A 22,751-nucleotide genomic window follows, 5' to 3' on the forward strand; every position below is an offset into this window, starting at 1 on the left:
GCCCCAGGTTTGATCCCCAGCACGGTACACACACTTGTGCACACGCACACACTTACTTCAATATGACTCTTTCTATTAGGGTAACTGCTATTATTTATGTTCTATGCTTCTCCATCTTCCTGTACTTTTTCTTTACCTCTCGAAAATCTCCCACTGTGGAAAGGGCACCACTGCCTAATGAAGGCCAGCTATGGGCTGGTCCTGAGCTTTCCCAGTCTTCACCTGGTGCTGTGAGTTTTGTACGTTATGGTTTAAATGTGTACCAACACACACACACACACACACACACACACACGTTTGTGTGTGAATACTTGGTCTCCAGCTGGTGACGCTATTGTGGGAAGCTACCGAACCTTCATGAAACTGGACCAATTGTCTGGATACAGGACACTAGTGGGTGGACCTCGAGAGCTACAGCCACACCCACTTTCTCACTCGGCTTCTGGTCTGCCACCACCCTGTGACTATCGACAAGCCCCCTCCCACACACACACACACACTTCCACATCTTCCTCAATGTGACAGGCTATGCCATCTGGACCTGTGAGTCAAATAAATCTCTCCTCTCTGAAGTCACCGCTTTCAGGCATTTTGTCCCACATTTAGAAAAGTAAATAATCCATGCTATTACTGTTCTTGTTTTATAGAGGAAGAATAAACAATCCAAAGACTTGTGCTATAGGACATGATGGTGTCAGGATTCAAACCCATCTAGGCCATGCTCCAAAGTGCCAATGACAGGCTGGAGTTCAGAAAACCTTCTTCAGTAACTACAGCTCACTTAGTAGAGGAAACTCACAAATCCCCTTGAAATAACCTGAGGCCAGAGAGTGTTAGAGGACCAAATTTGGAAGGCGCAGACAGAGATAAGGGAAACAGGAGGTGGGGTGGGCGTGGAGCTCAGGTTTACATTTCATTACTTTCCCTTCCCTGTCCTCTGATAACCTAAGAAAGAGTACTAACAAGGAGTTAGCACAGAGAAGAGCTGAGTGGGAGCCAGAGGAGCCTTGGCCCAGATATGCGCCCGCAAGACAGGCTGGCAGAAGCGCACTGACCATTCTGGGTGGCTCTTAATGAGCAGCGCCCAGCTCAGCATCTTCCAGGCTGGAGCTAGCCGATGAATATGCACAAGGGGAAATGCTAACACAGCCAGAGAGAGACAGCAAATGCAGCACACAGCTCCTGCGGCTTCATTTTCAAAAGTCTAACAAAATCATGTTAAGTGAGACTCTTTGGTGGGAGGGAATCTTACTGAAAGGTGACTAAATGTACTTAGCACAGATATCTGTGGGTTTGGGATCATTTTGTTTTTTGTTTTTTGTTTTGTTTTTGTTTTTACTTCACAATTAAAAATACATTTGACACAGTCGGGACAAATGTTCAGCCCCAGCCCCTCCCCCCCCACACACACACATATCTACAGAAGGAATGACTTGGGGAAAATATTGGCAAGGTCATAAACTATTGCATCATTGTCTGGTCCTTCCCTAGACCTAAGATAATGTGACATTTGGTGGCAGCATATTAAAGGCCAGTCATTGATATTGCTACTTCTAAGCAATAATGCCTTCTCAGAAAATTCTAAGAACCAATATATATTTTTTGCAAACACATAATAAATGCAAATTTGACTTTCACACACAATAAATTAAATAATTTGACAAACGGCCTTGGGGTTTATATTCTTTGTGTGGCATGTGGGGTATCAAAGTGTTTGTAGTTTAGCTTGGCATATAATTCACGCATAAATACAAGCTGTGTTTTTTGTCTAATCATCTCGTGTTATTTCCCCAGCACCTCTAGGCAGTAAGAACATTGCTCAGTCCTCTTTGCTTTGCAAGTTCTAAGATGCAGAAAATCCTGAATGTGCTAAACAAGAATCCACTGCCGGCTTATGAAATATAAAAGCTTATGAAAACATGGCACGTCCTCAAGTAGACCAGTTTGTTTTTAAATATTTTAATAGTGTGCACTGCTGTGTTAGGAACTAAATGTGTATTGTGTCCAATCTCACATCGAGTCTATACTCTATTTTGATCATCCTATAAAAAAGATCAAAATGTAAATACCATGTAAATTATATTTTATACATGTCCTCCTTTGCATGAAAGCAAACAGAATACTTATTTCTTCTCTGAACACATGAGAATATAAACAAGCAACGCATCTAAACCCAAGAAGTATTCACTGCCTCACTCCATTAAAAAAAGATGCCCTCAGGTATCAATTACAAAGAGAATGCCTGTGCTTATGCTTTCAAATTTTTAAGCACAACGTTAATATTTATTTCAAAGGGTCTCAAGCTAATTATGCATGCTACTGTCTAAAAGAAAATACTATATAAGTACTCTGCCTGAAAACTCTCTTAAGAGACTATTGAAGCCAAGAGAATTGATAGCAAAAATTGAATGCCTGACATTGAACTTGTCGTAACCAGGAAAAGTTGGTATTTTCCTAACAACTAAATGTGAACTATGCACCTTGATTGGATACCAGTATAAAACATGCACACATTTGCACACACCCCCACACACAAACTGAAAAAGAGACTCTTAGGACAATGAAAGAAATGCAAGTTAAACATGGACCAAATATAAATATTATGAGTTTTATTTCCTTACACATGAAATGGTTCTGTGACTCTTGAAGAAACTATTCTTATTCTTAGTGCATGATATCATGTTTAATGATGAAATATGATAAAATATGAAACTGGCCAATGGCCTAACAGTATTTAAAATGTATAGAATTAGATGTATGCGGAAGAATATGAAGTAAAATTGACAAAATGTTAATGAAAGTTGATTGCGGGTGAGAAGCACACAGATGACCAATGTCAAATCTGCCCTCCTTACCTGGGATGGCCATAGCTGCAGGTTCAACTAGTCACAGATGAATACTACTGGAAAATATGTGTCTCTACTAACCATGTGCAGGCCTTTTTCCTGCCATCACCCCCTAACAATACAGCATGAGCGCTGTTTGCACAGCATTTACACTGTGCTGGGACATAAGTAGTCTAGAGGTGACTTATAGTAGGTGGGAGGACACGTGAGGTACGCAAATACTACATCCTTTTCCCTAAGGGCCTTGAGTATCTACCAATATTGCTACAGACAGAGGGGAAGGGTTGCTGGACCCTATATGCCTCAGATACTAATGACTGCATTCTCCTTATAAGACTCTCGCATTAAAAAGTCACACGAACATATGTGTGCATCAACTACCGAACCAAACTAGGCACAGCTAAAACGTTGCTTTCCATGGACAGAGAGAAAGCGCTTCATTTTCTTAGAGCTTAATTCGCTGGAGCATCAATTTTCCACCACTGACCCAGAGAAATGATGGCCGCCCTTCTGTCAGAGACTACAGCAGACAACTGACTGACAAGCACCACCTGAATTAGAACAGATGCATGGGATCTCCAGAGGGGAATCCGCATGGGCCAGACCACACGGCAACGCAGGCCCCCAGAAAAATATGGGCTGAGAACAGCAGAGACCTCTGAGCCTGGAAGCATCATGGCGAACAAAACCTGCAAATGGCGAAGCCTTGCTTTCTGGAGAAAGTATGCTAAGATAGGATGCAAACCTGAGCTAAATGAGACACATGACAAGACATCAGCTCTCTCATTCACCCAGGAAAGACAGACTCCTACCTTCCTCTTAGCTGTTCAATTAAGTGAACTGCCAAGTTCAATAATAATCAAAAGAGCCAGGTGGTACTCTTAAAACTTCTAGTTCAAATTACTAACAAAGTACTAGAATCATGAGGAATAGAAAATCTGTAAATATTTAATTTAGAGATATCTAAAATTATTAAAAACTAATACTCAAGCCTAGAAACCCTCACAGCAGGGTATTTCCTATTGATGGAGTTCTTTTGTTTTAGGGTCCAAATCCCAGTGTTTCTTGGCACTAATTCACTGTTAAGTCATAGTTCAAACCAGCCTTTCCCAACCTGTTCAAACCTTGCCACACACTCTGGGACTCTTTCATGGAATGGAGCTGAGCTAAACAGAAAGCACTGAACTTTTGAGTTGGCCCAGAACAATGACTTCACTTGCTTCTTGTTTTTCCTTGTAGGATGTGTCTGCGTGTGTGTGTGTGTGTGTGTGTGTGTGTGTGTGTGTGTGTGTGTGTGTTCATTTGAATGTGTGTGTTCATATACATCTAGGCACATGTGTATGAGCATGCATGTGAAGGCCAGAGGTCAACCGCAGGTATCATTCCTCAGGAGTTGTCTATCTAGTTCGTTTTTGAAATGAGCCTGGAACTCAACATGTATACTAGACTAGCTGGTCAGCAAGTCCCAGGGATCCACCTTAGGCCACAAGCTAAACAGTTACAGGAAGGATGGTTGACTTTCCTTTACCTAAAGAACAATTATCTTGTTTATGTGCTGTGAACCCTTACCCTCTCCTTGCTGTGCCTGCCTTTGACCTGAAACCAGCTGTTTATCCTTCTTAAGGAAGCAGAAGACCATGGCCCCCACAATCTCATTTTTGCTTTAGATTTTCTCAGTAAGATATGTGGTCTGGGAGGGTCGAAAACAGATTCAAAGAATATCTGTGCACTATACTTATCCAAGGAATTCCTGAATTCTCTTCAGTCCTCAAAATTCTAATTTCTTGGAAAGCATCTGTCTACCTGTGAGCACTAAACTAGACCAGAAAGAAACTCAAGAAACGTTGTAGAATATTTGTTTAACTATGCAAAGATGTGTTGCATTTGTTTAACTATGTAAAGATGTGTTGCTGTTTTATCTTGCTTGCCTAAGGCACCTGATTGGTCTAAAAAAAATAAACAGCCAATAGCAAGGGAGAGGGTATAGGAGGGACTTCTGGGCAGGGAAAGTAAGGAGGAAGAGGAATTTAGGCTCAGGGTAAAAAAGAAAAGAGACTACAGGGAGACACCAGGGGCCAGACAGACAGACATGGAGGAAGTAGTAAAGTAGGACATACAGAATAAAAGAAAGATAAAAGGCCCCGAGGCAAAACGTAGATAAATAGAAACTGGTTACATTAAGCTAAAAGAGCTAGTGAGACAAGCTTAAGCTAAGGCCAAGAACTGATAACTAATAAGTCTCCACGTCTTTACATTGGGAGCTGTTTGGCAACCCAGAGAAAATTCCAACTACAAAGAAAAAAACACTGTAATTCTCCACCATACTGTATGCATGTGTATGTGTGTATGTATGTGAAACGTACATGCACATGCAAGGAGACTAGAGGAGAATACCAGTTGTCACTCTCCATCTTGTCCCCTCGACACAGAGTCTCTCATGGAACCTGTCTAGGTGGACGGCCAGCAAACCCCAGTGACCCCCCTGTCTCTACACCCCAAAATGCTAAGGTAATGGGTGCTGAGGCTTATGCTGCAAGTGCTCTTACTCACCAAGCCATCCCCCCAGATCCCAGATATTTTTTAAGCGCTGCACCAGAGGTGTGAGCATACTGTTTGCTCACCAAATGTCTGCTGACTGTGATATGCTCTCCATACAAGATGAAGACAGTCAGACCTCAGTCTCCCAGAGACCTGGGGAGGAGGAGGTTCTGCCAATCGTCCAGCTAAAACATTAGTGTCTGTCCAGAGGTCTCCCAGCCATCTCTAGGCCTGGCCATGACCACAGGGGAACTGGGAAGAGGAAGGATCAACACTCAGAACTCAAAGCCCACAGTGAAACCATTTTGTGACCAGAGGGATGCTCAGGAAAATAAAGCAGCACAGGTCGCAAGACAACCAGAGAGCCTTGGGAGCTTCTGCCCAATGTGGATCCACTTGCAGCCTCTGGAAGTGTTCTGAGCCCCATTCTGAAGCTTAGCTCCTCCATTTAGTTTCATTCCCTGTTACGGAGGGGAATAATATTAATGCCCGCCCCCCCCCCCCACACACACACACACTACTCGTAGGATTTACCAAAGATTAAATAACTCGGTATGCATGAAGTGCTCTAAGCATGGCCTGATTCATGGTAAACACTCTGTCAATGCTAGCTAATATTGCCTAGAACATGCCCTCAGGGGAGCCTGTCAAAGAAAGTGCCACTGCTTTATTTCCCCCACCTACCACTGGGCAGCCGGAAGTACCCTGACTCCTACAGAAAGTCTATGACAGCAGATCTGATACTAACCAGGTAGGAATCACATCACGATTCTTTCATTCCCTGTTCAAACCCCAGAATACCTGGAGCGGTCTCAGTGAAGAACAAGCAAACGAGACTTCTTTCCCTAGCAACTAGGTTCAGATATAAAATTGCAAGATAGCAACATCCTATGATTAAAATGGAAATTGACATATGATTAAAATGGAAATCTACCTGACATGCATGTCAGAGCCCACGCATTCTCAGTGGGTAAGTTCTTGAGCTTCTAATAAATGTCCCTAAGTCGGAAATGCTGTGAACTTCAAAAGCTAACCTGGTGGAAAAGTCACACAAATTACCCTACACGTTAGCAGGACATAAATACAGCAACCTTCAACATAGTAAGCGACCATGGAGTCTGTGGTAGAAAGAGGTCACTGGCCACCTGCACACCCGGGTGGCACAGTGAGTCAGTTCTTCAGAAGGGCCATGTCTACTAACTTAAGCTCTCCCGCTGGGCTACACCTGGCACAGCACACTGGCAGAACTTACGCATTGCAATAGGGTTTCTTTTCATAGCCTTTGTAGTTGTTCATGTTGAGAGCCATCTTGCAGACCTCGCAATGGAAGCATCCTTTATGCCAATACTAAGAAGGAAAGAAAAACAAAAACAATACTTAATATTCCATTGCAATACCAGCTCTGGACAGAATGGGCAGAGAAGGCAGCCCATATCATAACATTGCCAGGAAATGACCGTAGGTAGTAGCCCACACTTATCTATTTCCAGTTCTGTAAAGAACTCAGGCAGCTATTAAAGTTCATTTTTAAATTTATCCCACCACTGCAGACTCACAACGGAAGAAATGCCAAGGGTCTATCCATATTACAGCCAAAAAGGAACCCTGAAGTCCGTTAATGGAGAAATGGGACGGGTGGTGTGGCTTTAAAATGAAAGTGGTTCTCTTTCCAAATGTCTAAATGTTGTGTTTGTAGGATTTTCGCACACGTGTCCGCCGGAAGTCAGACAACCCACAGTAGCAGAGGTGGACTATGTAAGTACCCTTGTCCCCATCCCCGCCCAGCTTCCACTAAATTGCAAAAACGCCGCCGTCTGTGTCTGGGAGACAGCTTACTCTACAGAGGCATTTGTAACACCAAAGCAAATTTCACTGGGACTGCCTACGCTGGTTTCAATTGTCAGTCACCAGGGATCGCACTGGGTCTGTCTTGTAGGCTGTTCAACTCCATCCACACCCAGGAAGGGCAGAGCTGCTGAGACCAGGCTAAAGCCACTTCCTCTGGAATTTACCCTGGTGGACCAGGCGCCCGTGGGTCAGCTTGCTACACCGGGCTGGGTCTTTCCTAGAGGGATTATTCTTAGCACTGCGGCAGCAGCGCCCCACCACATATTAATTGCTATTTGCCATTGTCACCAGAACTGTTAGGGACTGGATGAGATGAAGGTGCCAAGGTCCGTGCAGTGGGGAGGGAGGGACAGAATGGACGGGGGAGGGGGCGCGGCTTGTCAACTGCCCCCCCCCCATTCCCAGCCTGGCTCGTGGGTGACTCAGCCTGGCTGCTGGGTGGGTGCTCAGCCTAGCTCCTGGGTTCTCAGCTTGGCTCCAGGATGGCTCAGCCTAGCTTCTGGGTACCCATCCTGGCTCCTCTGTGCCGGGGCTGCCATGCGTCCTTCAAAGCAGCCGTGTGGATGCCGCGCACCCTACACCCGGGACAAAAGCCTTTCCTAGTTCCAACACCCTTATCATCTGATCGTAGAGGTCTCAGACACAGCGACAGGGGTCTTCCTCCGAGCATCCTCTCCCTGGGCCAAGACCCAGGACACATACCAACCCACTCATCTTTCTAACCCAGGTGCCAAAACTTCTTGGAGCAGGTGCAGCCGGGCGCCGGGCAGGTCCGGGCTGGCTGGCCAGGCGCCCCCTTGCTCACCTTATCGAGGCAGTTGACTTTCTCCGTGGGATACACCACTTTTCCGCAGCGGGCGCACTGGGGATTCATTGTGGCGGTTCCCGCGGGCGGTGGCTGTTGCTGCGGCGGTGGCTGGGGGCTCCGGGGAGCCGCTGTGACATCCCCCGGCGAGCCCCGTGCCACCTCGGGGCAAGCAGAAGGGCTTCAAGCGCGGGCGAACTGGTCTGGTGGGGTGCAAGGGGGCGCGGCGGGGCCTGGGGCCGGCCGCACTCTCGAGACGCTGGCGCTCGGCTCCCGACTCGGGCCGTGCGCCGCTGGCTCTGCGTCGCTAGCGCTCCAGGTACCGGTGACTCACAAGCACTCGCGCCCGCCCCTCGCGCTCGCTCACTCGCTCCCCCGCCACCGCCGCCACCGCCGCCGCCGCCGCCGCGCAGGCCAAACCCACCAGCGCGCACCGACCCAAGGGGTAGAGAAGCAGTCTGTCTGGCACTAGGGGACAGAGGGCGGCGCGGGGGCGGGGGGGAGGGGCTGGATAGGGGAGGAAGCTAGGGACCCGGAGAACTCCGCACACAGCCAGCCACCCAATGAGGCCTGGGGAGCCGGCACCCACGCCGCAGCAGCCTCGGACGCCCAGGTGGGCGGCGGCGACAGAGCAAGTCAGGCGGGGGGAGGTCAGGGCTGGGGGTAACGGGAGCCCCGGAGAAGCTCAAACCCGCGCGCTTCCAGCCCCCCCTTCCCTTCTCTTCTTCCGGAGATGGATGCCCCCCTCTCACACCAGGGTGATGTCCCTGACACCCAGAGGTCGGCCAAGGATGTGCCCGAGCTCCTCTTAAGACTCAGGGGGGGCAGTGCTGCATGGTGCTGCCCAGCACACTGGCCAAGACTCCCTGCCTGCGATGAGGCTTTCTCTCCGCCTAGAGCTGAAGACGCTCGGCCTGGAACTAGGAGGTTCGCGGGAACCTCAACCCGTACACCCCCTTGGGACACCTGGCTCCCACCATCACTGGACGGAGAAAATGAGTCTATAGAGCCTGCCTGAAGTCCTACGACCCTGGATGAGGAAGCTTTCTTGGTGCCCCCTAGTCGCCGCACTTTTTATACTTTTTATGTCATTGGAGAGCGACTGGTCATTACAGGCCAGAATCAAGCCTCTCTTGATTAATACAGTCGGTGTTCATTTTGAGTGTATACAACATATTGTTTTGCAATTAAGTAACACGAAGATCTGAGAAAAGTTCTTCTCCTGAGCTCAGAGAAGCAATTACAAACCCAACATCCAAACCAGAAGAGCCAGAAAATCAAGCTAAGGGTAGGAAGGACCCGGACAAAACAGCAATGATTTTTTTTTTCATTTTAATGATAATCTCGAGATTATTGGATTCGTTTATGAGAAGCAAACAAACGGAGCCATGTTAGCTATATTTTGTGCCTGACCCTGCTTCTTTCTGGCTTTGTGGCCTTCTGCCAACGCTGAGCTTCCCTTTGACTCGATCTTCTCATCTCCAGAATGGGGCTGACAGCAGTTACAAAATAGCTCTGACCCTTCTGGAGTGAGGATTAAGTGAGTCAGCAGTCGGTAAGCGCTTCAACCTCCCTGGCCTCTGTAAGCACCACGCAAATCGCAAATCGGCTAGGATTATCATAAATTGGTTGTAACAAACACATTCCTTTCCTAGCAAGAGGATTAAGATTCAGTCATGCCACTTAGCAACTTCTGTGACAAATATTTCTGTCACTTCAAGAAAAATCAGAGCTGCACCTTTTCCCGGGACAACTATTGATTGCCAAGCCTCTCAGACAGGCTGCGTCATGAACATATTCAGAATAATACCCGGCTGTTTGACTTTTCCCAAGAGGGTAACTTCTTTAAACATAGTCTCCAAATCCAACGGCTCTAACCACTCACTGCTGTGTCCACAAACCCACCTTCAAAGCAAATAAAAGGATAATTTGCTATCAGAGAGTACCACTTATCCTTAAAAACACCTCAAAGATGATTAAAGATGCCTGTGGGCAAAAGAGTATGTTTGTAATCTCCTAAAGGACAGCAATTTTTCTTAATTTTTTTTTTTTAGCATTAGGTTTTTGGGACTGCAGGTTGTAAGATGTAAATACCTTATTCTTAAATGCTGAGCACAGAATTCAGGAGTAAAATGGTGGTGACGTTTATAGCTTATTAATTTCCCTATAAACTATATAATTTCTGACAAAATCAGCCACCCATCACAGTGATTGACATACAGTAAGTACTAATTAAATGTTGACCGAAAGTATAGACAAGTGCACACCTTAACACTGGAATTAACTGTGATGTGTTATTCTTTGAAGGATAAACAATGACTCCTGGGCACAGTTTCCCTCCTGAGTCTGTTTCTCTGACTCGTTGTTTTGTGCATCAGGCCAGCGTAAGTTTCTTAATGCCATGTGGAGAGAACTCAAATCCCATCTGTCTCTACAAGGACTTCTTTATTTCCCAAACCAAAACCCTGGAACTTGGCTGAAACCTGTCCTCTGGCCTAGCCTTCTTCCTTCAAGCAGATAAAATGATTTAGTTGTTCCACCAGGGAGACCTCTGCCCTCACGCCTTTTTTTACTTGACCAGCCTAGAAATTCTGCCCTGTGGTCACTGTACGCCAGCACATCCACTTTATCCTTTTTGCTGGCATGGCCACAGAGGTAAAAATAATAATAATAATAATAATAATAATAATAATAATAATAATAATAATAATGGGCTATTATTTGTCCCCTTCATAAAAAGGCTTCTGTACTTAGAAGTTAGATAAAGTTCTCAGATGGGTTTACTTTTCCCTACGGGGTCTGTTTATAAAGAATCTGCCACAGACGATGATTATTTAAGCTATATAAGTTGAACTCAAAATCAGGCATTCTAAAGAGTCACTAGTATTACCCAAGACTAACTAGGGACTTTGATAAGCAGTTACTTGGACATAACTGTGGTGGATTATCCTACTCCCAAGAACGCAAGGACACCTAATGTGAGGACTCCGAAGCGATCACCCTGCCTTTCTGTTTTGTATAATAGTCTGCTTTTACTGTTATGTTAATGTCATCCCCCAACATGGCACGACATAGCAGCAAACTTCAAATAATGAAAAAAAAAATGTCTCAACAAATGACAAGACTCACCAAAATCAGCTCGATTGCCGAATATCAAAGCATCGCTAAATACTGAACCTTGATGATGAGGTGAATCTACCCAAAACCTTCCTAACTTTGGAAACAGAAGAAGGAAGGATGAATGTTAAACCCTTATCTTGCACTTTATTTTAGGGGTCTCTATCCCAGAAAGGCTGATGGCAAGGAAAATAATATCCCCCCCACCGCCCCCCAAAAAATGATGTCCCCTCTCCCCCCACTGTGAGTTTCTTACTTTACATGATGCTATATTTTGGACACAGAACCATACCACACCATCAAGGCCCTATATCATAAAGACTTTGACCTCAGGCTGTGGCACTATTAGGAAGCAGCACCTTTAAAAAAGTAGGGTCTAATGAGAAGTAGGTCATTTGGGTTTCAATTAATTGTGTTATAACAGCAGCAACAGAAAACTAAAACACGACTTGTGTGAATGGCATCCTTTCTTTCAGCCACAGGGAGTTACAAAAGTCCTAAAGGACCAGTTGGAAGTATGGCTAGGATTCTTTATGCACAGCCATAAAACAAAGTGGGTAAATACAGCGGATGTTCATTCTCTCGCTTCCTTATAAAAAGACTTACTCACCCCGTTTACCTCACTTCATTAAATTTTGCTCATGTGGATACAACGTAAGTAGTATGCAGGTCAAAATGTTTCTCTGAAATCTCCCTAGATTTTTATTTCCTTATGTACAGAGCAATTCAATGGATAATAGTCTCATCTTTTCAGCAAGTACCCTGAAGTCAACCCAGAGTGCTCCCCTACACCCTAACCCAGCCATCAACTCCTGATTTTGTCTCCAAAGAGTTCTTGAATCTGTCTCCATGCCTCTGACTTTGTGTAGAAAATTGTGTCTCCTTTATATTTTTCTGTGATGGCTCCCTAAAGGTTTTATCATCACACAAACTACGGAAGGAAATAGGATCTTACTCTCACAGACCAGAGTTAAAATTGTTATCAACAGGGCTGAGCATCTAGCCTAATTGGCAAAGTTCTGGATTCAAACCCCAGGACCACATAAAACCAGGTGTGGTAGCACACACCGGCAATGCCACCACAAAGGAGATGGAAACAAGAGGATCACGACAACTACATGGTTGATTCAAGACTATCCTGAGGCTACATGAGGCCCTGTCTCAAAAAAGAAATGTTAGGGCTGGAGACTTTTCCCAGTGGTTAGAGCACTTGCTCTTCTAGAGGCCCTACGTTTGATTTTCAGCACCCACATGGTGGCTTACAAACATCTCTAACTCCAGTTCCCAGGGATCCAGTGCCCTCTTCTGACCTCTGTGGGCACCATACACTCACACGGTGCACAGAGATACATGCATACAAAACATCCATATATAAAAATAAATAAATAATTTTAAAAAAGAAAGAAATGTCATAGAGAGAAAATCCCCATTTCGCCAGGTCTGAGAAATGGCCTCTACCCCTGCCAATGCTGTACGATTTTTTAAAATAAAATATGCTCATCAAAAGCACTAAACATAGTACCTAGTGCCTAGTAAGAAGTTAATCAATATTTGTTATAATCACTGAACTGTTAGATTGAAATTTTAAATTAGACTCTGTGCTACATGTGAAGTCAGATGGGCCATGACTAAGATGGTAGTTATTATCATCCTTTTCATGTACTCTGTCTGTTTTCTCAATCATCTGTCTACTTTATAAATAGCAGACTACCGAAATAAAATTGACATGAAGAATACTCTTCTTGCCAGGCACAATGGTGCTCATCTTTAACCCCAGCACTCTGGAGGCAGAAGCTGGAGGATCTGCTTTAAAGCCGGCCTGGTCAACAGAGTGGGTTCTAGACCAGCCCGAGTTACACAACGAGACTAACAAAAAACAAAACGACAACAACAACAAAAACAAACAAACAAAAAAACCCACATTTATTGTACAGAGAGAATAAATGTCAGTGGTCAGCCACAAACTGGACATCTATATCACATTCTCCCCCAAGACAAAGGGATCATCAGGGAAGAGAGAGAAGAAAAACTGTAAGAGCCAGATGTCAGGACAGGAGGGAAACGGTGTCTTCTGGACACGACAGGACCTCCACACTCATGACCTCACAGCAACTGTGATTGTGATTGTCTACACAAGAGCAAGCCAGTCAACATTCCAGCACAAAGGGAGGGAGCGGCGGCTCATGAGTCCCCACCCTAACTGAGCAACTATTCACAACTGATGGCTGCTAGGCCAGAAAGAATCAGTTTTCTTTTAAGGTGTGGCTCCTGTCAGCCGAGCACACTCCAGTGGATGGTCCCACACCCATGAGTGTGGGGAAGCACAAATTGGACTTGTTGGGTTATTAAAAAAAAAAATAAAAAGACATGAAGTTAGAAGGTGGTGGAGGATGGACCTGCAAGGAGTAGTTAGGGGGAAGAGAGGAGAATATGACTGAAATTCATTCTATTATGTATAAAATTCTCAAAGAATAAAAATAGTATGTTAAAAATAAGTAAAAGATGATAAAGAATGCAAACAAGAAAAAAACTATATGATTGTCTTAGTCACTTTTCTACAGTTGTGATAAAACCAAGACAACTTAGAGAAGAAAGGTTTTATTTGGGGCTAACAGTTTCATAGATTTCCACAGAGACCATCATGGTGGAGATCATGGCAGCAAAGGGCATGCACGACATTCAAGCAGTAGCTGAGAGCTTACATCTTGTGAGGCAGAAAAAGCTAACTGGAAATGGCATGTGCTTTTGAAACTTCAAACCTGGCCCCCAGTGGCACACCTCCTCCAACAAGGCCACGCCCCCTCATTCTTCCCAAATAGCTCTTCCAACTGGGGATTAAGCATTCAAATATATGAGCCTATGGGGGCAATTCCCATTCAAACCACCACAATGATTAAAATTATCATTTACCTTTATGCCTTTACCTCCCCTCCACAGAATTCATAAGTTGAGATGTTAATTCCCAATGCTCTGGTTTTAGAGATGAGAACTGTGGGAGAAAATGAAGTCTAGAGGAGACCCTGAGGATGAAGCTCTCCTGGTGACATCAGCACCCTTGTAAGAAGAACTGCCAAGGTTGGTACTCTCTTCAGGAAGAGTCTCCTTCAGACCCATCCCAGCACCCTGACTCCCAAACCTACAGCCTCCAGAACTGTGGAAAAGTAAATGACTGTCTAAGCCACTCAGTCTCAGGTGTATTTTTAGGGCAGCCCAAGCTAACATTGGACCTCCACATGGCTTCTAACTAACTCAAGGAAGATATTCTTGCCTAATAGACACAATGACAGAAATAAAAATAAGCAGTTTTTCTCCTTCCTGGTAGTAGGTTCCTGTGCTTTTTGTACCAAAGCTCTGACTCACTAATTAGCATCAATTTCAAGCCACAAAGCAAAGTAGATTTTCAACCTGCTTGGCAAGAATTGTAATTATGTTCAGTGACAAATTAAGGAATCATTCTCAGCATACACAAAAGCAAATAAAAGTTTAACCATTTAAAAGTAATATTAAATTCTATAACACAGCCATGATCAAATAAGAATTGCTTCAGGCAGCTTTAAAAAATCTGATCCTAGCCGGGCGGTGGTAGCGCACGCCTTTAATCCCAGCACTCGGGAGGCAGAGGCAGGAGGATGTCTGTGAGTTCGAGGCCAGCCTGGGCTACAGAGTGAGTTCTAGGAAAGGCGCAAAGCTACATAGAGAAACCCTGTTTCAGAAAACGGGAGAAAAAAATCTGCTCCTAGATAAGATAGAGCTAATGGTCATTTTTTTTCCTTTTAATTAATTTTAGGAGACATTAGTAAAAGTGTAAATATCCTTGTCTTTAAGACATACTACCCCCATTTCTAAGACACAAAGTAAAAACAAGGAAATGCCAATGAATTGAGAAGAAAACCTTGAGTCTGGGGCTGAAGAGACAGCTTAGTGGGAAAAGTGCTTATCAAGCACACTTGAAAACCTGACTTCAGTCCCTGTGGCCCAAGTTGTAGAAGGAGAAAACTGACTTGGGAAAGTTGTGCTCTGACCTCCACATTTGCACCATGGAACATGTGTTGTTCCCATCCCTGCAAATCAGTAAATATTTTTTAAAGCCATGCTTATAATCCCAGTCTGGGGAGGGAGAGACAGTAGCATCCCTGGAGCTCGCTGGCCAGTCAGTCTAGCTGAATGGGTGAGCCCCAGCCTGGTTCAAAGACCCTATCTCAAGAAGTAAAGCAGAGATCAACCGAGAAAGACTCCTGACATTGATCTCCGGCCTCCCCCTCCACAAACATGTACATATTTGTACATATGTATACACACACACACACACACACCACACACCCTGAGTCCTTCAAGCATAGAAAACTGCCCATTTCTAAGTGACAATTCAAAGACCTCCCTACACAATGAAACACAGCAAGGGTTTCAAAAACGAGCCACACATATCATTTTCAATTCTCTGGTAACTATTTTTCAAAGAAAAAAAAAACAAGCAAAAATACTTTAGTAATATATTTTATTTAACCCAATTTATCCAAACTTTTGTTTCAACATGTGATCAATATTTGTTTTAAGTTAAGAAGAGTCCCCATTGGTTTGCTGGGTTTATACTAAGACTCCAAACCTCCGTGTCTATTTTCATCCTCACAGCATCTCTCAGAATTGCCCGGGTACTGGAGCTGGAGAGATGGCTCAGAGGTTAAAAGTACTTGCTGCTCTTGGAGAAAACCAGAGTTTGGTTCACAGATCTATATCACACATCTCACAACCGCCTGTAACTCCAACTCCAGGGAATCTGACGTCTCCTTCTGGCTTGCACAGGTACCCACACCCACAGGCAGACACACAAACATGCATATAAATAAAAATTTAATCTTTAAAGAAAAGGGAACTAGCCGGGCTGTGGTGGCACACGCCTTTAATCCCAGCAATCGGGAAGCAGAGGCAGGCGGATCTCTGTGAGTTCGAGGCCAGCCTGGTCTCCAAAGTGAGTTCCAGGAAAGGTGCAAAGCTACACAGAGAAACCCTGTCTCAAAAAACCAAAAAAAAAAAGAAAAGGGAACTATTCCAGTGCAAATGGGACATTTCTTTGGGTGCGGTTGGACAGCATGATGCTCACCCAACCAAAGAGAGAAAGGAAGCATGTCCAGGGTCAGGGTCAAAGACCAGGACACAGGCTGGCACTTGCCAATTCTGAAGGGCTCCGGGCAATTCTGACAACACCAGAGCTGAGGACCACAGTCTGCTGTTGTCTGAATGTGCCTCCACCGTGGCTCGCAGAAGCTGGAGGCTGATTGATGAAGGGCGTCCCTGAGACAGAAAGGCAAGAAGAGACGGGGCAGCAGATGGGGAAGGAGGAGAAGGGAACAGAGTAAGGCATGAACTTAGGGGTGGGAGGAGAAGGTGGCAACCACAGGGCTAACAGGAGTTTAGACACCCCCAGAAGGCACATGGCGGTGGAGTGTGGAAGGAGCCAAAACAGGAAACGCGGCAGTGAAGACCGGAAGAAAGAGAAAGGGCCGGACGAACTGACAGGCCCCTGACTGAACTCGGCCAAGGGCAGCTGAGGTCAGCCCAGGGCCAGAAACGAATTTCGTAAAAAGCCAAGTGCCTGGAAAAAAAATCAACAGAGCCGAGTCAAGGACAAATGTCAGTTATGTCATTGACATTTTATCATGACAGAGTAGAATGTTTTATTTTATACTAACAAATTAATTCGGTTGCTTAATCCACTTGAGGTCAGCCAGGTCTGGTAGTGGATGGGGTGCTAGGGAGAGAGCCTAGGGCCTGGCATGTGCTAAGCATGCTCTCTACCAACGAAGCCCTCCCCCGGTCCTCTAACTCTGCTTTTAAATTCAGTCCTAAGAGCTTGAACTCTGATAGGGTCACAAGTGTGTTTCTTGTTTGCTTTTGTATGTGTATGGGGTGTGTGTGTGTGTGTGTGTGTGTGTGTGTGTGTGTGTGTAGGGGTAGAAGTTGATGACGTCAGGTGTCTTCTATCATTCTCCACCCTCCCACATCTGATAAGAGTCTATCCCTGAACCTGACATTAGCTGATTGGTACTTGCCCAGTAAGCTCCAGAGATCTTGTCTTGTCCCTGCCTGCCCAGTGCTGAGGTGACAGGTGTGAGCCCCGCTTTTCTGTGGGTTCTGGAGATCGGAACTCAGGTCTTGGTGTTTGTGTGCCAAGCACTTTTTTTTAAAACTAACTGACCTATCTCTCTAGCCCTGATTGTTTAACTATTGGTGTTGATGTTGTTTGTTTTGTTTGCTTTTTGAGACAGGGTCTCACTATGTAACGCTGGCTGGCCTGGAACTCGATACACAGACCAGGCTGGCCTTAAACTCACAGAGATCCACCTGCCTCTGCTTCCCAGGGGCTGGAATTAAAGGCAAAGCAGCACCATGCCCAGAGATTGTTTTAGTTTTTTAAGACAAAGGCTCACAATGTATCCCAGGCTGGCCTTGAACTCTGCTCCTCCTGCCCCAGTTTCCCAAGGGCTGGGATTACAAGTATGGATGTCAGGGACCGTTTCCTGTGAAGACAGAGAAGAAGGTGGCCGGCCCCCAAATGGAAACTAAGCTAGTAGTTTGTGTGACCATCTTTAGTTTTCACATCTCCCTGGTCATACTTCTTACTCTCCAGTGGACTATGGGTTCACACCGTCAAATGAGATTTTCTTCCCATTTCAAATAATGAACCAAAAAGAAAAAGAAAAAAAAATGTCTCAAGGTAAAATAACATCATCAGCAATCTGTGCTAAAACATGGGCTTGTTCTCAGCCAAGGGGCCCAGGCTTCACTCCGGGAGGCGGGATTTTCCTTCCTTGACCGTGACTCATCAAACAGGGAAAGTGTGGAGCCTGCTCTTTCCCAACATTTCACAAACGCTCTATGTACAGAATGTGCCCATTAGCGGTAGGCATCGGAGCTAGGAAGTGTTCTTCAGCATGAGTAATACGAATTAAGTGAGGTGAATGGAACTGGCCTCACGGAGATGGAGAAAAGAGCCTTCACTATATAAAAAGGAAACCTGAGCGCCCTGCCCCCACCACCACCCCCCACTGCCGCTGCCCCCGCTTGCTCAGCCTCAGCCAATAAAAACAGGTATCGGTGCTCAACTAAAACAGGATGGAGATGTAAAGTAACAAGAGTGCTCCTTAAAAATTCAAGTGAAAAGGTGAAACATGTTAACTAGAATTTAATGACATGAAAAGAGGTTTCTGGTGTTTTGCTACGTAGGAGGAAAAAGAAACATGTTGCAAGACTCGTTTCCTGTGATCTCCTTTTTCACTAATTTTATGTCAATACATAGAGAGCCAGCAGCCCTGGGAAGAAGCGCTAAAGTGGTAACAGAGGCGGATCTGTGCTCTGTGTTTTCCTTCCTGTCTACCTTTCCCAAATGTGTTTGTTTGCTTAATTATTCAAAGCAGGGTTCTCACTATGTAGTCCATGTAGGCCTCGAAGTCCTGATTCCCTGGTCCTTCCAGTGCCGGGGTTACCACCTCCATGCCCAGCTCACAAGCATTGTTTTCGATAGAAATGTCAGCAGAGCAGAGGAGGGCTTTGTTGTGGGGACTGCTGTGTGTGCCTTCCTACCTCCGCCCTGTCAGGCTCCACCTGGTGCCTCTCTCTGTCTCTGTGTCTCTGTCTCTCTCTGTCTCTCTATCTATCTATCTATCTCTCATTCAAATCTATCTCTTGTACCACTGGGGGGCGGGGAGCGGGGGAACTAAAGAGGAAATAATGACCAGTTGGGGATGGATTTGGTTTTGTTCTCCAGTCAAGAGTGTGCCTGTTAATACCCAAGCATTGCACCACAGCCCTTGTTTGGCCTGCTAATAAGAACAGAAGGGCACGGCGAGGTCAAAAGCACACAGGGAAAGAAATGCAGGTCCCCACCCATTCCTGGGACTCCTGATGGTCAGAGACTGTATGAGGGTGTGGCTCCTCAGAACTCAGTGCTATCCCTGAGTCCAGCACGCAGAATTTCAATCTCTCTCTCTCTTTCTGCTCCGTTTCCCACAGACTCTTGATAAAGTTCCATGGTTTATGCTTTAGAATGTGTTATTTGAAAGGTCCTTCCGTCTGGCCTTCGAAGGACTTCCACTTTACTTTTCCTTTCTGTTTCAATGTACTGCTGAAAGTGGGGATTTCAGTTACATCCCTGTGTCCTCGAGAATTCCTGAAAATTCACTAAAAGAGATCTGTGCTGTGGTGGCTTTGGTTCCTGGCCTTTTTTTTTTCTTTACTTCCCATTTGCATATATAAATTCTCGATATATAATCAAACAGCAAAGCAAAATTATTGTTATTTTAAAACTTCAGGTAAAATTATTATACACTTCAAAATAATTAAGTATGTATTTACACAGAAGTCTTGGGTATATTAGATCTATGAGAACACACTGATACGTAAACAGAACACATGTAATCCTCCCCCTTTAATAAAAGTGCCTGTATATACACATGCATAAATATTGAATTTTCTCTATACATGTGTAAACATATACATATTTGCATTAAAATATCTGAAGGATGTTTGCCAGGGTATTGACAAGAGTCTCTGTTGAATGGAGGGAGGCAGACCAGGTAGGTTGTCATAACAAAACATCATAAATAAGAGAAATTTAATCTTTGCCATTCTGAAGGCTGGATGGTCACAATGAGGGCAGGTTCATTGTGTGCTAAGGGCCCACTGTCTTACAGACCTCTTCCTGTGTCTTCACATGATGGGAGTAATGAGGTGTGGTGATATTTTATTTGTGCTGAAATGTGGTGATATTTTATTTGTATGTTAATAAATAAAGTTTGCCTGGAGATCAGAGGACATAGCCAGCCATTTTTAAGTAAACACAGAAGTCAGGCAGTGGTAGCACACGCCCTTAATCGGATCACATGGCAGGCAGGGTCTCCGTGTGTTCAAGGCCACACTAGGGAACAGCCAAGTGTGGTGACACACACCTTTAATCCCAGTACCAACCATAGAGACCTGGAGGTCTGTACAGACAGGCAGTGACAAGGAAGTGAGGTAGCTGGGCTAAGAGCCAATGAGAGGGCAGAACAGCAAGGCAATAAAAGCCTGGGTAGACAGGAAGTAGGTCTCTTGGGAAGCTACAGCGTGAGTCAAGGCTAGCTGGTGGCTCTCACTATTGCCCTGATCTCTAAGGCTTTCACCCCTATATTTGGCTCTGTGATTCTTACTTAATAAGACAGTTTAGAAATTCGTCTACAATGCAGACCTTCTCTCTGTGTGGGGGTGTGTCTGTCCATGGATGTGCAACTTCAGGTGTGGCTCCTCAGGAACTATCTGTCTTGTTTTTTGAGACCGAGCTCTCTCTCTCTCTCTCTCTCTCTCTCTCTCTCTCTGGCTCGGGGCTCACCAAGCAGGCTGGGCTATCTGGCTGCTCAGCAAAGCTGGAGCTGTTGTTGTAGCTGCACTGTTCGCGTTCATTCGGGCTCTGCGCTCACAGTCTGCTTACCTCACAACGGCCTCATGTCCTGATACTATCTTCCCAAGAGGCAGAACTGCAACATACGATTGGGAAACACATACATCCAGGGGAAGTTTTCTTCTCTGTCTGTCTCTTAGTGCGTGTGTGCATGTGTGTGTCTCCTCAACACACATGCCAGTTAATAGTATTTTCTAACTCGCCTATATGCTCATATCACATGGCATATTTATTTAATAAACACAAATCAAATGTATCAGTACATCACCTAACACACAATAGGTACTTAATAAACACTTTCTTTTATTTCTCTCAAAATATGGTAGTGGGAAGCACTTACTGAGTGCTTAGTGTATACCGAGTGCTGTAGTGAAGGTCTTACATAGGTATATTGTCTCACTTAAACCTACAACAAGCATTCTAATATGGATTGTCGCCCCCTTTTAAAATTTTGTACAGAAAGTTGGAAATACAAGGATGTCTCAGAACCAGTAAATGATAAGACCAAACTGTAGGATAAGCCTTCTCATCTTAGGAAAAAGTAGTTTCAACTATAAAATTGAGATTTTTCCCCCCCAGGGTTGGGCTAATGCCTATTGTATTCAAAACTATTTTCTTTTTAAAATTTATTATTATTTAATTTTATGTGTATGTGTGCATGTCTGTGTGCCACATCCATTCTTGGAGGCTGTGGAGGTCAAAAGAAGTCTTGGAAAGAGAGTTATAAATGGTTATGAACTGCCATGTGGGTCTGGGTCCTCTGTAAGAACAACCTCTGAGCCATCTCTCCAGCCCCTCATAACTGTTTCTCTATCTGTTGCTTTTTTTCTTAATATCTTTTTGTCTCCCACTTTTTTTAAACCTATTCCTCTGAACAATTACTATGATTCTATTTTTTAGCCTCACCTTATCATACAAGCAACATCTTTTTTATTTTTAGTGGCTGCCTTCGAGCTTGTAACAGACAATTAAAACAAGCCCCCTTTCAAATAAATAGTGAAAGAAGCATGAAATGTTCCAGATTCATCCCTACCATCCATTATTACCTTATTGCCTTTCCTCTTCCTTATCTATAAGCTATAAACACTAAACTGCGTTGTCGCTACTACTTTGAATGACTCTATGGGAGCAGGTAAAAATGGGGGGGAGGGGGGCGGGGAGGTGGCTCAGCAGTGGGTAGAGAGCACTTGCCACACAAACATGAAGACCTGACTGAGTACAAATCCCCAGAGCCCACAGGAGGCCAGGCATGACACTGTGTGTTTGTAATCCCTGTGCTCTAGCAGCAGGAGGAAGAAAAGAAGATGGAAAATTCCAGGAAGTTCACAGGCCCCGTAGCCTGGATACAGTGCCAGACAAAAAGAAACCCAGTCACAAGCAAGGCAGAAGGCAAGGACCAAGACCTGAGGTGGTCCTCTGACTGCCAGAGAGAGAAAGAGAGAGAGAGAGAGGGAGGGAGGGAGGGAGGGAGGGAGGGAGGGAGGGAGCAGAAAGGTGGGGAAGAGGGAGAAAAAAATCTTTTAGGGCTGGCAAGATGCCTCCCACTACGCCTGATGAGTTCCATCCCCGGAATCGCAGGGTGGCTGGAGAGAGCTGACCCCCACAAGCTGTCTTCTGACCTTCACACTCACGCCACAGCACATGCACACACACACACACACGTACATAGATACACTAAGTAAATAAATGTAACAGTATTTAAGGAAAACCATTTCCTGTTCATCCCCCCTTTCTAACCCCTTGCCTTGTCTGTGTAGGCCCGAGTTTCTGACACGGGTAATTCTCCTCCTTTCTGAAGAATTTCTTTGCACAGTCTCTGCCCTGCAGGTCCTCTGGCAACAACTCCTTCTGTGAAAAGCCTTTCTCCCTACTTGACTTTGGAAGAACATTGCACTAGGCACCGAGTTTTCGAGAGATGGTTTTCTCCCTCAAGGTAAATATTTGCCCCCGTCCTGTTTGCTTTCATAATTTCCGAAGAGAAGTTCAGTTTACTCCCTGTGCTTGTTCCTCAACAGGTGAGGTATAGTTTTCTCTGAGTTCTTTCAAGTTTTCCCTTGCCTTCGGTTCTCTAAAGTTTGAGTATGATATGCCTAAGTACACTTTTTTTTTCTTTTTCTTTAATTCTACCTAGCGTTTCCTGCATCTCCGGAACCTGTGGTTTGGTGTG

General features: G+C 44.9%; 1 protein-coding gene across 2 annotated transcripts in view; it reads right to left on the reverse strand.

The window, feature by feature from the left end:
* The window catches only part of Nebl (nebulette), a 358,786-nt gene extending 350,438 nt beyond the window's left edge, over positions 1-8,348 (reverse strand). The window contains exons 1-2 of one of the 2 annotated variants that reach the window (XM_037205983.1): positions 8,038-8,348; positions 6,637-6,731 (exon numbers count right to left, since the gene is read on the reverse strand). In XM_037205983.1, the coding sequence (XP_037061878.1) occupies positions 6,637-6,731; positions 8,038-8,106 (164 nt within the window). In that variant the 5' untranslated portion in view covers positions 8,107-8,348. The remainder of the gene's footprint in view (positions 1-6,636; positions 6,732-8,037) is intronic. The other variant, XM_028870483.2, reaches the window with a different exon arrangement.
* Positions 8,349-22,751: the final 14,403 nt, after the last annotated feature.

The sequence above is a fragment of the Peromyscus leucopus genome, chromosome 5, assembly GCF_004664715.2.
Source record: "Peromyscus leucopus breed LL Stock chromosome 5, UCI_PerLeu_2.1, whole genome shotgun sequence".
Classification (NCBI taxonomy): Eukaryota; Metazoa; Chordata; class Mammalia; order Rodentia; family Cricetidae; genus Peromyscus; species Peromyscus leucopus.